Source organism: Gallinula chloropus (genome assembly GCF_964237585.1).
Source record: "Gallinula chloropus genome assembly, chromosome: 2".
NCBI lineage: Eukaryota > Metazoa > Chordata > Aves > Gruiformes > Rallidae > Gallinula > Gallinula chloropus.
In genome coordinates, this window is record NC_140086.1 from 148,722,586 (window position 1) to 148,734,719 (window position 12,134).

Sequence of the window (12,134 nt, forward strand, 5' to 3'; positions counted from 1 at the left end):
AGGCCAGGGTGTGGTGGCACAACAGCAGCATAAAAAATAGAAGAGTTTCTTCTTCATTCACATTCCTGACAGATTCCTCACAACTTCTGCGAACTGAGGACTCGGGAGTGAAGGATGTAGAAACAGTCAGGCACAGCAAATAGAATTAGGAAATATTTTGAAAATAGACTTGCAAGCCAGGACACGCAATAGCCAAATTCACTTTAAGTCTCAACAATGCAAGTTCAAAGGTTTAAATTACTCAAGAATATCCTGTGTTTAGCCAATTCTGCCAATCTGGCGCATCTCTTCCTTGTCTGGCCAAGGCTTCTTCCTCTCTCGACATACCCAGCACAGATAAATGCGATGTTACAGACACTCATAAACAGAGCAAACGTGAGGGAAACATCAGTATGGCTTGGAAAGGCAGGCCATATATCTAGAGTCATGATGGGTTTAAATCTTGTTTTGTTGTTCTTGCTGTTTGCCAGCATTAAACGGCAATTGTACTTTCCGACCATGTTCAGCTGGGCTCTACGCCATTTTGTGCTGTTTTTGATGGCAGAGTTCTCAAAGACATATATTTAACTATCTGGCCCATGCAATAACTCACTAGGGCTGCACTCTCATTTCCAAGGAGGCCCTGTAAGAAGAGGGGAAGCAGGCATTTTTAGAAAGGCAGCGGTCTTCTGCAATAGCAATATTCAACTTTCCCATGGAATTTCAATAGCATTAACAAATTATTTTGATAAAATATCAGGGAGCTTTGCAGATGGTTTATTTAGGGTTTCAACAGAGGAAAATGTGCAAGCTTTACACCCACTCCTATATGTGGTAAACTCCCTTACAGTCTGTCCTGTGACCATTCTTAAGTACACTAATGTTTCAGAGTTAATCTCATAATGGTAATACGTCCACAAACAAATTACTGCACTAATGTGGTTAGCTCAATTAACTTTTGAATCTATTCACTATGTAGAAGTAAAGGTCATTTTCTATTAAAACATCTCCCCTCCCACTTCCTTATCGCCCTTTGCAACTTATGGGAGTTAATATTAGAAATCCTGTCTATGCTCTGTCAGGAAGAAGACAGGATGACGAATCCAGAAAAAGACCTTATTCTTTGCTAACATAACACAGACGTGGCCCAAAGAGAACATCTGCCTTCTTTCATGAACACATCTAATTATGGCAAATTGTTAACACCTTGAAGAGGAGTTTCATAGAAGGGTAAACTTTAACATATGCCATTCTCACACGTAAAACTTCCCATACTTTATACTTTTCAAAACATATGCCCTTTTTCCTACAACAGTTTATCAAAGACCTTCTTTTGAAAAGGACTTCAACCTGTTTTCCATTCCTGTGCATGCGGTTTTTTGTGCTTGCAATTATTTGCCTGTCCAAATAATTCCATAGAAACATCAAACTATGTAATCTGGGAATGCAGTCAGGAGATGAAACACCAAGGCCTGCGAAACTGCAAATGCAATTATGTCCCCACTCACAAATGCACGCCCCCTCAACTTAAGTCTTGTGCAAAAGCATGTTTTTAGTTTATTTGGGCACCACCAAAAGATGCATGTCCACCTTTCAGGTCCTGCTACTCCTCCCCTTGAGATCCCATATTAAACTTACAGTGAAAAACTTGACACTATTATTGCCATGGCAACAGCCTGATGTCATGCATATACAGAATTATGATTGACATTCCTGCAGAATCCAACAAAAGGAGGAATGAGGAGAAGAGGGAGAAAACCAGACACAGCTCCAATACTAATGGGGGAAACAGAGTATCACTGGCACTGTAAATATTGCCTTATTCATAAATCTGCCTTCTTCCATTTTTCACCATGTCAACATTCCAGTGAAGGGCTCTCATCAGATCCCAAAACACGGACTCAGAGCAGAGGGGGCTTCCTCACACGTGCCCAGATTTGACCAGAGCACAGCAGGTACTCTTCTCCTGCCGGCACTCTCCCTGGGGAGAGGAATCATGCTAATGCCCCAAACTTTTTTGCCATAGCGGTTAGTCTTAAGAATGAACCTTTTAAACGTCACAGATACGGCCTAAAATAACATGAGACATTAGACTGAGTGTTTTTTCCCTCTGAGGATAGTCTTCAGGTGTTCAGCTGGGCTGTAAATCTTTTCTTCCCCCCCGGTACCCCCAGTATTTATAAGTGCTCACAGAAAGACACACGCAAGCCATTAGGAATAGGATAAAATAACATCTGTTAAATATTTTTTAAACTCCGTGTCTGCAGCAGTTCTCAAAAGGGTCTGTAGGCAACACCAAGACGAGGATGGAAACAGTCTTTTATTCTAACTTTCATATGTACATGGAAAGCCATTTTACACAGTTTTGTAAATTCTGCGTAAAAGAGCTACTGTCATCCAATGTCACTGTGCTTACACTAGTAACAACTTTTAAACATGGCATACATTATTAACAACAAAAACTGTTAACAAACAGGCATAAAAGACACAGATAAGTGTGCTGATATTTCACATATATTCTAGAAACAAGTTGGCGCAAAAATAAAATGTGCCAGTAAAAAAAAAATAGTTTTTTAAAATCACGCAATACATGATTTCTTTCTTGCTTTCTCTCTTTTCTTTTTGTACACGATATGCTGAGATCCATTCTCAAGCCTTTTCACATCAGGATTTGCAGGCACTTCAACAACCCAGCCATATTTTTTACAATACATGAAGTTCAGACCAACAAACATAAAAACAACTGCTGCAAAAGAAATTCTCATGTCCCATATGCACATTCAAATATTACTCACTGCTAGAGCAATCTTTTTTTGCTGTAGTTATTTTTGGAAACTGACATGTTTTCAAGATGATGTGTAACAGTTTGTCTCCACTTATCTCTCATTCATATACTTAAAGGTTTATTTTTAATACAGCATCACGATGCAATACAGTATACGGAAGCACAAGGCAATTGTCCACAGAGCTTCACAACTTGTAAAAAGAAGAAACTTTTCTTTTCAGAATGTTGGTGGTGGTGTGTTGTTTTTTTTTTTTTTATACAAAGAAAAACTTTGATTTCTTCTGCTCTTGCTTTAAGTTCTCTCTGAAATTTGCCTAAAGACAACTGCTTATCAGGTGGCCATGGGATGACACCCTCTCTAGCTCTCTTTCATGTCATATGACCAAATTAATTTAGAAGTAAGCAAAGCAGAACTCAGTTGTATGTTTGTTCATAATTTCCCATCTTTAATAAAATAGTAAAATATAGTTATCAAGGGCTTGGTTGTGACTGTATACATAGTCTCTCTCCAGTTATTTCATTTGTAATGGACTGTGTATTAAGATTATAAGGCAATTGTAACAGGATTCTCAGGATAACTGAAAGCTTAATATTGTTTTCCTCATGAGTCAGGATAAAGGCTTTTTTAATAAGCTCGGAGTGGGGAAAGGGAGAGAAAAAGAGTGCATACGTGCATAATAGGAGAAGGATAGTTTTTCAGCATATAAACACTTAAATATTGATCAACAAAGACTGGTAATGAGTCCGCTACAAAGCATTTTAGAAACTGCGACTGAGACCCAGAGAAAAGCTAAGCTTTATCCACACACGAGTGATACGTAACCCTCCTCCTGACCCGAGAGAAATAAAAAAAGGACAAATCGATGCTTCCTTCAACCTCAAATTCATTAATTTTATGCCACAGAGCTCCATGTTGGTGTAATAAGTCACTGCAAAGTAAAACACATTACAACAAATCCTAGTAATAAGCCATTGACAACTACTGGGCTGGGCTATGGGACTCAGTACACAAGGGGTGGCATTGCTCTCTTCCGCTATGATTGTCAAATGGTGGAATATCCTTCCATGAATTCAACACTTGAGACAGAACGGCAAAGACATAAGGCCCACCAACGCTTTGCCCGTATTTTTAAAGGCACTGAAACAGACAATGGATATATTCCTTAGTACCATCAGTTTAAAAAGTTTTCAAAATATAAGTCTTTATATGAAAATGTTCCTTATTGCATGGTAAGTTGATCTTCATTTTCTTCACCTCAAGAATAAAATGGTCTTCCCTTTTCTGGTGTTTGCAATCTGTTCAGCCTCGCTACCTGAGATGGTGAAGGCGGTACATCTTGTCTGAAAGGACCTTTAGGAGGGGTATAATTAGGGTCCTGAATTTTCTTATATGAGTCATAGTTGCTAGGTCCTTCAGAAGAAGTTTTTTTTTTCAGTTGTTCTTTCCGCCTCTGCTCTTGGCGGAGCAGTTCTTGTGTTTCTAGCATTACCCTGGCATTGAAGCCATGTCCCCCCATGTAGCCATTCCTTGATCCCTGGTAGCTGGAATATCTGGGATTTTCCTTTGCAGTCTGGAACCCTTCACCAGGGGAATAGTTCTGCTCCCAGGAGTCTTGAGATACAGAACTGGCGTTTTTTCTGCTTTGCCTGGAAATAAAAATAGAAGAGGCTTTTAAGATAAATGTGCTAGTTCCCCTTCTACTGTTATTGACAACAGTCCCTGGAAGAAAGGGTGCTTCTGAAATGCCAACAGGCTTCCTCCCACTACAGCATTCTCCAGATGCCCTGAAGAGGCATCTTGCCTCTTTTGTTCAGACATTGCCTATAGAATTGAACTGTATTTCTAGGCCTCTCCTGGAGGAATATGGCATGAAAACCCATCCAGTGCTACAATAACCATCACGTACTTAACAAAAAAGTGCTACAATTCAATTGCAGACTAGGAAAGACAATACATATTGCTGTGTTTCCTAAGAAACTAGGTAACACCCAGCACTTGTAAAGTTGACTCACACTTGATTAAAAATGCAAGAGACAGATCTTTAAAACACTTGTCCTAACTCAGCACAATTTGGAGGATAAAGCTCATTATTGATAGGTAGTTGCACAGATGAGAGTTTCTACCTCCCACTTCCAGAACTAAGGAATTTCATGTTATCAGGACTGTTTCCCAGTTAGCTATAGCTTTCATAAAAGAAAAGGCAGAGATAACCTTTCTTGCTGATTTTTTGGCTCCATGGGGTAGATAAAGAAATCAAATACATACAGGAATTACAAAATTTTATCTCTTTTCACAATAAATCATCACATTATTTTCAAAACAGATTATGGTTTTGGAATAGCTTTAATTTACTATCAAGCTGCTAGATGCTTTTATGAATTCCAAAAAAAAGATTGGTGATGATAAAGTAAAACAATTTTGTGCTGCTGCAAAAAAGATACCCACTTTGAGATTAAAATTAGCGTATGAGAATCAAGCAGTAAAACAAAATATATTGCCACATTAATCAGTAAGAAAATCATTTAGTCGTTTATATATGGCCTGGTTTTTTCATGGCAACATACATGACTCAATTTGGCCTCATCCAGTGAATATGCACAGGAGAGACAGGAGACCTTGAGAATTTTTCTACCATTAGTAAAAATAACAAGTCGCCTAAGGTTTTTGCAACCTCCCTTCCATTCACATAACTTGAAAATGGCCATATCAATCTTATTTCATAATAGACTTTGAGACCTCTGGATGAAAACTGTTGTTCTGGATGGATGCAAATTATTACAGCATAAATTACAGCATAAGGTAAATTCTTATGCAAATTTTTATAGCTGTTCTTGGTATTCACATATCCAACTTTGCCAAAGAAATTGTGTTTCTGGGCCATGTTTTATCATTCCCTGGAACAAGAACAAATTGAATGAACCTCTGAGGCAACAAAACTGTCAGGTTCCTGAGTTAATGTAAGATAAGCTTTAAGTAGTAGAAAACTAACTTGGAGTTAAACATCGATTTTACAGTTTCACTTGGGACAAGAGGATGACTAGTTGAAGTGGTTTTATTTACCGACTATTTTCTGGTACTTTTTCAAAATTAGTTGGCCCATTTTTATTGTCTTTCTGGGAAGATCCTTTAAAATTGACTCATGAGTTTATTTGCCTCAGTACTAATGATTTAAAAGTACAAAGGGAAAAATACGGAGGCCCCTAGAGACTATACAAGATGTAAAGCAACAGAGCTGAAGAATGAAGCCAGCGCACAAACTTTAATGATTACAAAGCCATAGTTGCAACATAAAACTTGGGACCTAAGTTTCAGAGATTTCTTTAAAGATCAGTCACAGTGTTAGGAACAGTTTGTAAAGCTGGAGAACTGAATGTCCCAGCTTGTTACTGGGGTATTGTGGTATTTACAGCACTCAGCTTTAGCCCAGGGTTCTGAAATTCTGTCTGTAAATACCCATAGTGCTCAAGCAAAGTCATTAAATTATCATTAATTACTCAATAACCTGCATCATTAGCTTACTACTTGTTTCTCATGCTGAATACCACATTGAGTGAACTTCTCATTCTTCTCAAAACAAGCATTTCTATGACCTAAAGCATTATTTTCCAGATTTCTGTAGAATAATTTTCACCCTACAGGTACTAATTTCTGCCACTGGAACTGCATTACAACTGACTTCCAACTTTCAAATGCTGGTAGTGATTGATCAGAACAGGGGAAGCAAGTTTTAAGAATCCATTTCAAAACTAAAAATCACCTCCTCCCCCCCCCCAACTTAAAAGCAACACTAGCATCCATGGTCTTCTACTCGATCTGTGCATTGCTGGGGCTAGTCAAACTGAAAGAGAAATTCTCAGGAAAACAATATGGCATTAAATAGGTGTGGTCACTTCAGAAGGAAGACAGAGATAAGAAGCAAAAGGAGTATCATATACAGCTAACAATCTAAGAAAACACAGTAACTTCATTTTCCTTTCCTACCTTCCAAACTTAACAGAAACATTCTACACTGAAAGGTGTTATAGCATGTGTATATCAGAGATATGTTTTATTTTTAAAGATGTCGGTAGGATAAGAGTTTGTGATTAGATACCTTCAATTACAAAGCTTCTATTTCTTTCAAAAAAGAGTTATGACACACTTGGTAAAATACATTTTATAAAAAAATTGTATTTTCCACACCATTTCCACATGAAGCACAAAAAAATAACACAAGCTCATTGGAAGAAATAACCAGAATCGAGGGGAATTGACACGAACCTCCAGTGTAAAGGAGTCTCCATGTAAGCATTGCCACTCATGTGAAAATGCAAAGACTATTTGCATAATCATAGAATCATAGGGGTTGGAAGGGACCTCTAGAGATCATTGGGTCCAACCCCCCTGCCAAAGCAGGCTCACTAGCTCATACTGCACAGGTAGGCATCCAGATGGGCCTTGAATATCTCCAGAGAAGGAGACTCCACAACCTACAGATTTGCTTAGGTAAAAAGTACATTAATTTTCACCATTGCTAATGACCAGGTAATTTAGAAGAAATGTATATACTGGAAACTTGGAGGGCCTGATTTTTTGGATAGAGTTGCCCAGTTTTATATGCCTTTGTTTGAGGTCTTGAGATATTTTTTTTCCCCTTTTACTTATTTCTACCCAGTAAGGAATTAGGCAACAGAAAAAAAAAATAGTCTGACATGTCAAAAGGGGACAACCGATGTCATGCTCAGGAGACTTCTGTAATTGCAGAAAATTAAACTGGATGCTGTCCCACAAAGAATAGCTTTGTTTTAATGTCTCAATTCTGTTGGGTGCTGTCGTCAAACCCCACTGAAATCAGCTCTGAAGTAATTCTCCTAAAATAAACAGCTACCACATGCTCTCACTTAAGAAATTTTATGCTTCTTCCACAATGAATACATTCCACCTTATATCAATGCTAAACAAAAGTGTCTGCACTAAGTACAACATTTTCCTTCCACAAACGAAATTAGCTCCAGGCTCATGTACACTGGATAGCTTCAGACAGTTGCTGTACCTGGGTAACGAGCTGTACTGCCGCTGCGCCTGCTGGAAACTCTCTCTTTCTTCTTGCCGCTGCCGCTGCATTTGAACCTCTACTGATACCGAGTGCCTGCCACTCTGTGAGTACGTCTTGGTGCTTGGCTACAAAATAAAAATGACAATCTTTTAAACAAAGCAGACACACACCCAGAAGAGGGCTATCATTTAAATTGCTATTGTACACATGCTTGTCTCAACATGCGGTTCAAGTAGCTCTTTCATAACAATTAAGGTTAAATTCTGACCCGTAACTGAGGCCTGTGCTACAGATTCTTTTTCTGATCTGCCATTTGTGACCTGTATCAGGAAAATATTGGTCTGGAATGGGCTGTGCTTTTGTAATAACACTAAAATTTAAACTAAGTCAGCAGAACAAATCTTCAGGCACTGTAAGTTATGATTGCAATGCTAAGTTTTATGCCCCACTGTGGATCAGAGGGAGGAGGAAGCACAGCAGGTCTTTTCACCCTCACCAGTATGCTCAAGCAAAGCTTTCCCTTAGTGGAGCCATCCCATTTTGGTCTGGACACGCACCTCTTGTATTTTCTGAGAGACAGAGAAACATTTTCTTGTTCAATATCATCAAGTAGATAAATTTAGCAAGTCTCTTGTGGACAATGAGGAATCCCCTATCTCTGAGAAGGATTTTAGATAACATCTTAACGAGATGACAATTTTAAACTTTGAAGCCAATACTAAGAGCAGCTGAAAATGGATGGCCTTTCAGGGAATACAGAACATTACCAGTCAAGATCTGGCCATATGGCTGGATTCAAACTTTGGATTATGAAAAAGTTTGCTTTTGTAGAGGTATCAGTTTGCATCTTACATTACTTCCCAATTTTATGATTTCAATCTGTAAAACAGTGTGCCACAAAAGTCAAAGAATGTTATGGGCTTGTTTTAATAATAAGGTTTCACCTAACAAAGAAACAGAACATTACTTTACCTCCTTAACATTATTAATTTTATTCAAATCATGTAAGTCTGATCACTGGGAGGTTAGGGAGCATAACCACTGGTCTGAGCCTGGGACTGAAACAGGGTGTCTCAGACTTGCTTTTGCTAAAGCACTTTCTGCCTTTTTATCTGTGTCTCCCCTCACAACAAACATCTTTTTGTTTTTTTTCATTATAATTTCTGCAGAAGAAAGATATCATAATGGCTGACAAACATCTGCAAGATAAAAGGCTTTTCAAAAGCTTCCTACATTGAAGACAAGTTTTAGAAGCTGCAAAGTTGTCATTCGTGACATAAACTTCTCCTTTGTCTTTCTATATAGTCAAGTACCTGCAGGTAGCCAGAAACACAACAAATTTGAAACAAGTGTACAACCTTTAGAAACTTCATTTACAATAACAATACACTTCAGAGAGAGCATCAGTCTCAGCTCAGAATTTGATACAATTTGGTGAACAACTGCCTTTCCCCTTAAGAGAAGATTATTGTGCGAGGGAATCAGAATGTGAAAGGGAGACTGCAAGTAACTGAGAACTTACTTGTTTAAGAGGAGCCTTAATGCAACATTGATGTCAGCTTCAGAACAGATTTACTCTATAAAAACCTCAGTAAAACAGCATTTCTAATGAAAAATGCTTTAGGAATGGTACGATGAAGCAACACGTTGAGAAAACAGAATTGTGTGTCAGCCTTGTGGGAAATTTTCTTAGAAATGAATAAGCTGTACATATGTATGTCCAAACCAACAACCCCCATGGAGATTTCCTACTATATTAAATAAGGGCAACACATACAGAGCAGTGTTTCGGTTATTGCATATGTCAACATTTCTAACTTTCTTGACTTTATTGAGAGTCTTCTGACATTTGGTATTTTATTGAAGGGCTCAGCTTATGGAAGTGAGTGATTACCTGAAAATCACAAGATTTATTTGTGAATTCTCTCCAGTGTGGTTATAAGTAGTTTACAGAGAACCAGAGGGAAACTTAGAAGATCTCATCTCAACATCTCTACAAGGAATAAAAACATTTAAACTAAGATTTCAGGGCAAATCTCCTCATTTAATGTGTTCCACGTTAGCAATGTTGGAAGCTTGCATATAGTTGGGAAACTACACTTATGTCATATGTGAGAAAGTAGTCTTCATAGATAAGATATGAAATCCGAATTGGTTCTCTCTATTTGAAAATACAGTTTCACTTGTTTTTTCAGTTCACTGTAAATACATCAGATTAAAGGATTTTTCAGCACAGGGAATGGTTAAACTATGAAACAGGTGGAGCTAGAATTGAACTGCTGCTCAGCCGAGTTTTATGCCAAGGCACTAAAATGCATCATGTAGAAAGCATGCAGAGACACATGTGCAGAGAGCAGAGAGATGAAGTTACCACAAAAGCCTTTACTAAACAGACAGAGGCTTTGAAAGTCCTAATGGACTGTGAGTGGACTAAAATCAAAACATAGCTTCAGAGATTTTTTTTTTAATGCACACAGGAACCAATGGCTAAATAGAGGCAGGGGCTACAATGGCTGTCTGCCCACTGTAGCTCATGCCCAGAATGACTGGATCTGGGGAGTCAGATCTGGATTCTCAGCAGCTCACAAAGAATTTCATCTAATGGATGACGTTTATAATTTGATGGGTCTAAAGGCAAACATCTAAAATCCATTATCTGATTTTCTAAAGTATGAGTACCTGTATGCCCTGTTAAATTAAGTGGATTTGCAATACTTAACTAAGCTGAAAAGGATACTTATTTAGAGTCCTGTCTGCATGTTGTTCACATCTACAATAAGCTATTCATATAATCGAATTTGCTATCTGATTTCAAGCATCCAAAAATATGGCAATGAGACATAAAGCTACTCTGTCTGTATGTAATCATGTATTCCTTAGCATGACATATACACACAGAGACAGGTGCATTCTGCCATCTTATTAATGAAAATTACTTTCTTTCAAATCTTTTCATTAAACACCTCAGCAATGCCATACTGAATGTCCTTGATACATGGTTACGATGACATGAAGACTTGACATATTCCTTTTTGGATTCCAGTTCAGAAAAAAGCAAATCCCCATACAGTGATCTATCTTTTCAAAAAGCTTTCAATTAAAGTATCTCAACCAAAAATACCTATTTTTGAAGACCTTAGTCTTCAAAAGGTAATTGGTAATTATGTCTCAGTGTCCAAAGTACACTACTTTTATACATATGTATTTCTATAAAATATATAAACAAAAACAATCTATACACATGGATACCCTATTTGTGTCAGCAAAAAATTGAGGTAATTTTAAAAAAAAAAGTTGAATTATTTTCACATCTTTCAACAGTAACAAAAAATTTATAAGGAATACACACGACACAGTAATTTTAACACTGACATCAACACAAGGCTAAATACAATTATAACAACCTGAAATCATCCAACAAACCTGGCAACAGCTCGGTCTTCACAGTACAGATTGATAAGAACTCTGGCCTTGTTTGCAATGAGATGTATGACAAGCACTGACCTTTTAAATCAGGATGAGTCAAGGCCACAATAACAACCAAGGCTACATTATACAAATAAATGTATGTTTGTGTCTTCCACAATACATTTAAGTGGCAATGATAGTTATGGCATTCAGCATTGTTAAACAATAGCCAGCATGTAAAACTGTGCTTTTAAGATACGTGAAGCTACACAGCTCTCCTCTCAAAGAGGCATTAACATAAAACCAGGGCTGTAAAGTTGAAAGTTTCTAGATTTTTCACTTTACACAAAGAGTATATTTTCATTTCACAGAGAGTGTACCCCCTTGGTTGCCCTAACCACTATCAGAAATAAAGAGCAGCATGTTTCAGCGATCAAGGTCTCTCCTCTCTCTCTGAGCTATGCCCATGTGGTTTCCTTCCCTACAGAGTGGCATTTCTGCCCAAGGAGAGTAGGTCTGTGTGGTTACATCATGGACAATTCAGAACTGGCACAGATCAAAGTTTCCACAGAATTAGATTGTGGGGATGATCCAGGGCACTGGGGTTTCAGGGAGATCCAGCCATTCAGTTCAGGTGACACACCTATCTCACAGCTGACTGTCATGGGAGAAACTGGGAAAAAATGCTTGCTTAGACTCACAGAACTCTTGTGCTGACAAAAAAGAGAATTAATTAGGAGAATAATAAAGGAACAAGTGCCCTAGTATTTTCCCAGTTATGAAAAAAACCCCGTTATTTAATATCAAAATACATGTGCTAATTTTTTTTCAGATTAAGCTCTGTGTACAACCGAGACATTTCAACCTCACCTGGGGAGTTGGTAGACATGAGACCCCAAAAAAGCCTGCAGTTCTTATAGTGCAGC

At 38.0% G+C, this 12,134-nt stretch overlaps 1 protein-coding gene across 1 annotated transcript in view; it reads right to left on the reverse strand.

The window, feature by feature from the left end:
- Positions 1 to 4,020: 4,020 nt before the first annotated feature.
- The window catches only part of PARD3 (par-3 family cell polarity regulator), a gene marked incomplete at its 3' end in the record, with an annotated part of 453,440 nt that continues 445,326 nt past the window's right edge, over positions 4,021 to 12,134 (reverse strand). Inside the window, exons 24-25 of the mRNA XM_084260488.1 lie at positions 7,798 to 7,925; positions 4,021 to 4,411 (exon numbers count right to left, since the gene is read on the reverse strand). Coding sequence (XP_084116614.1) covers positions 4,021 to 4,411; positions 7,798 to 7,925 — 519 coding nt within the window. The remainder of the gene's footprint in view (positions 4,412 to 7,797; positions 7,926 to 12,134) is intronic.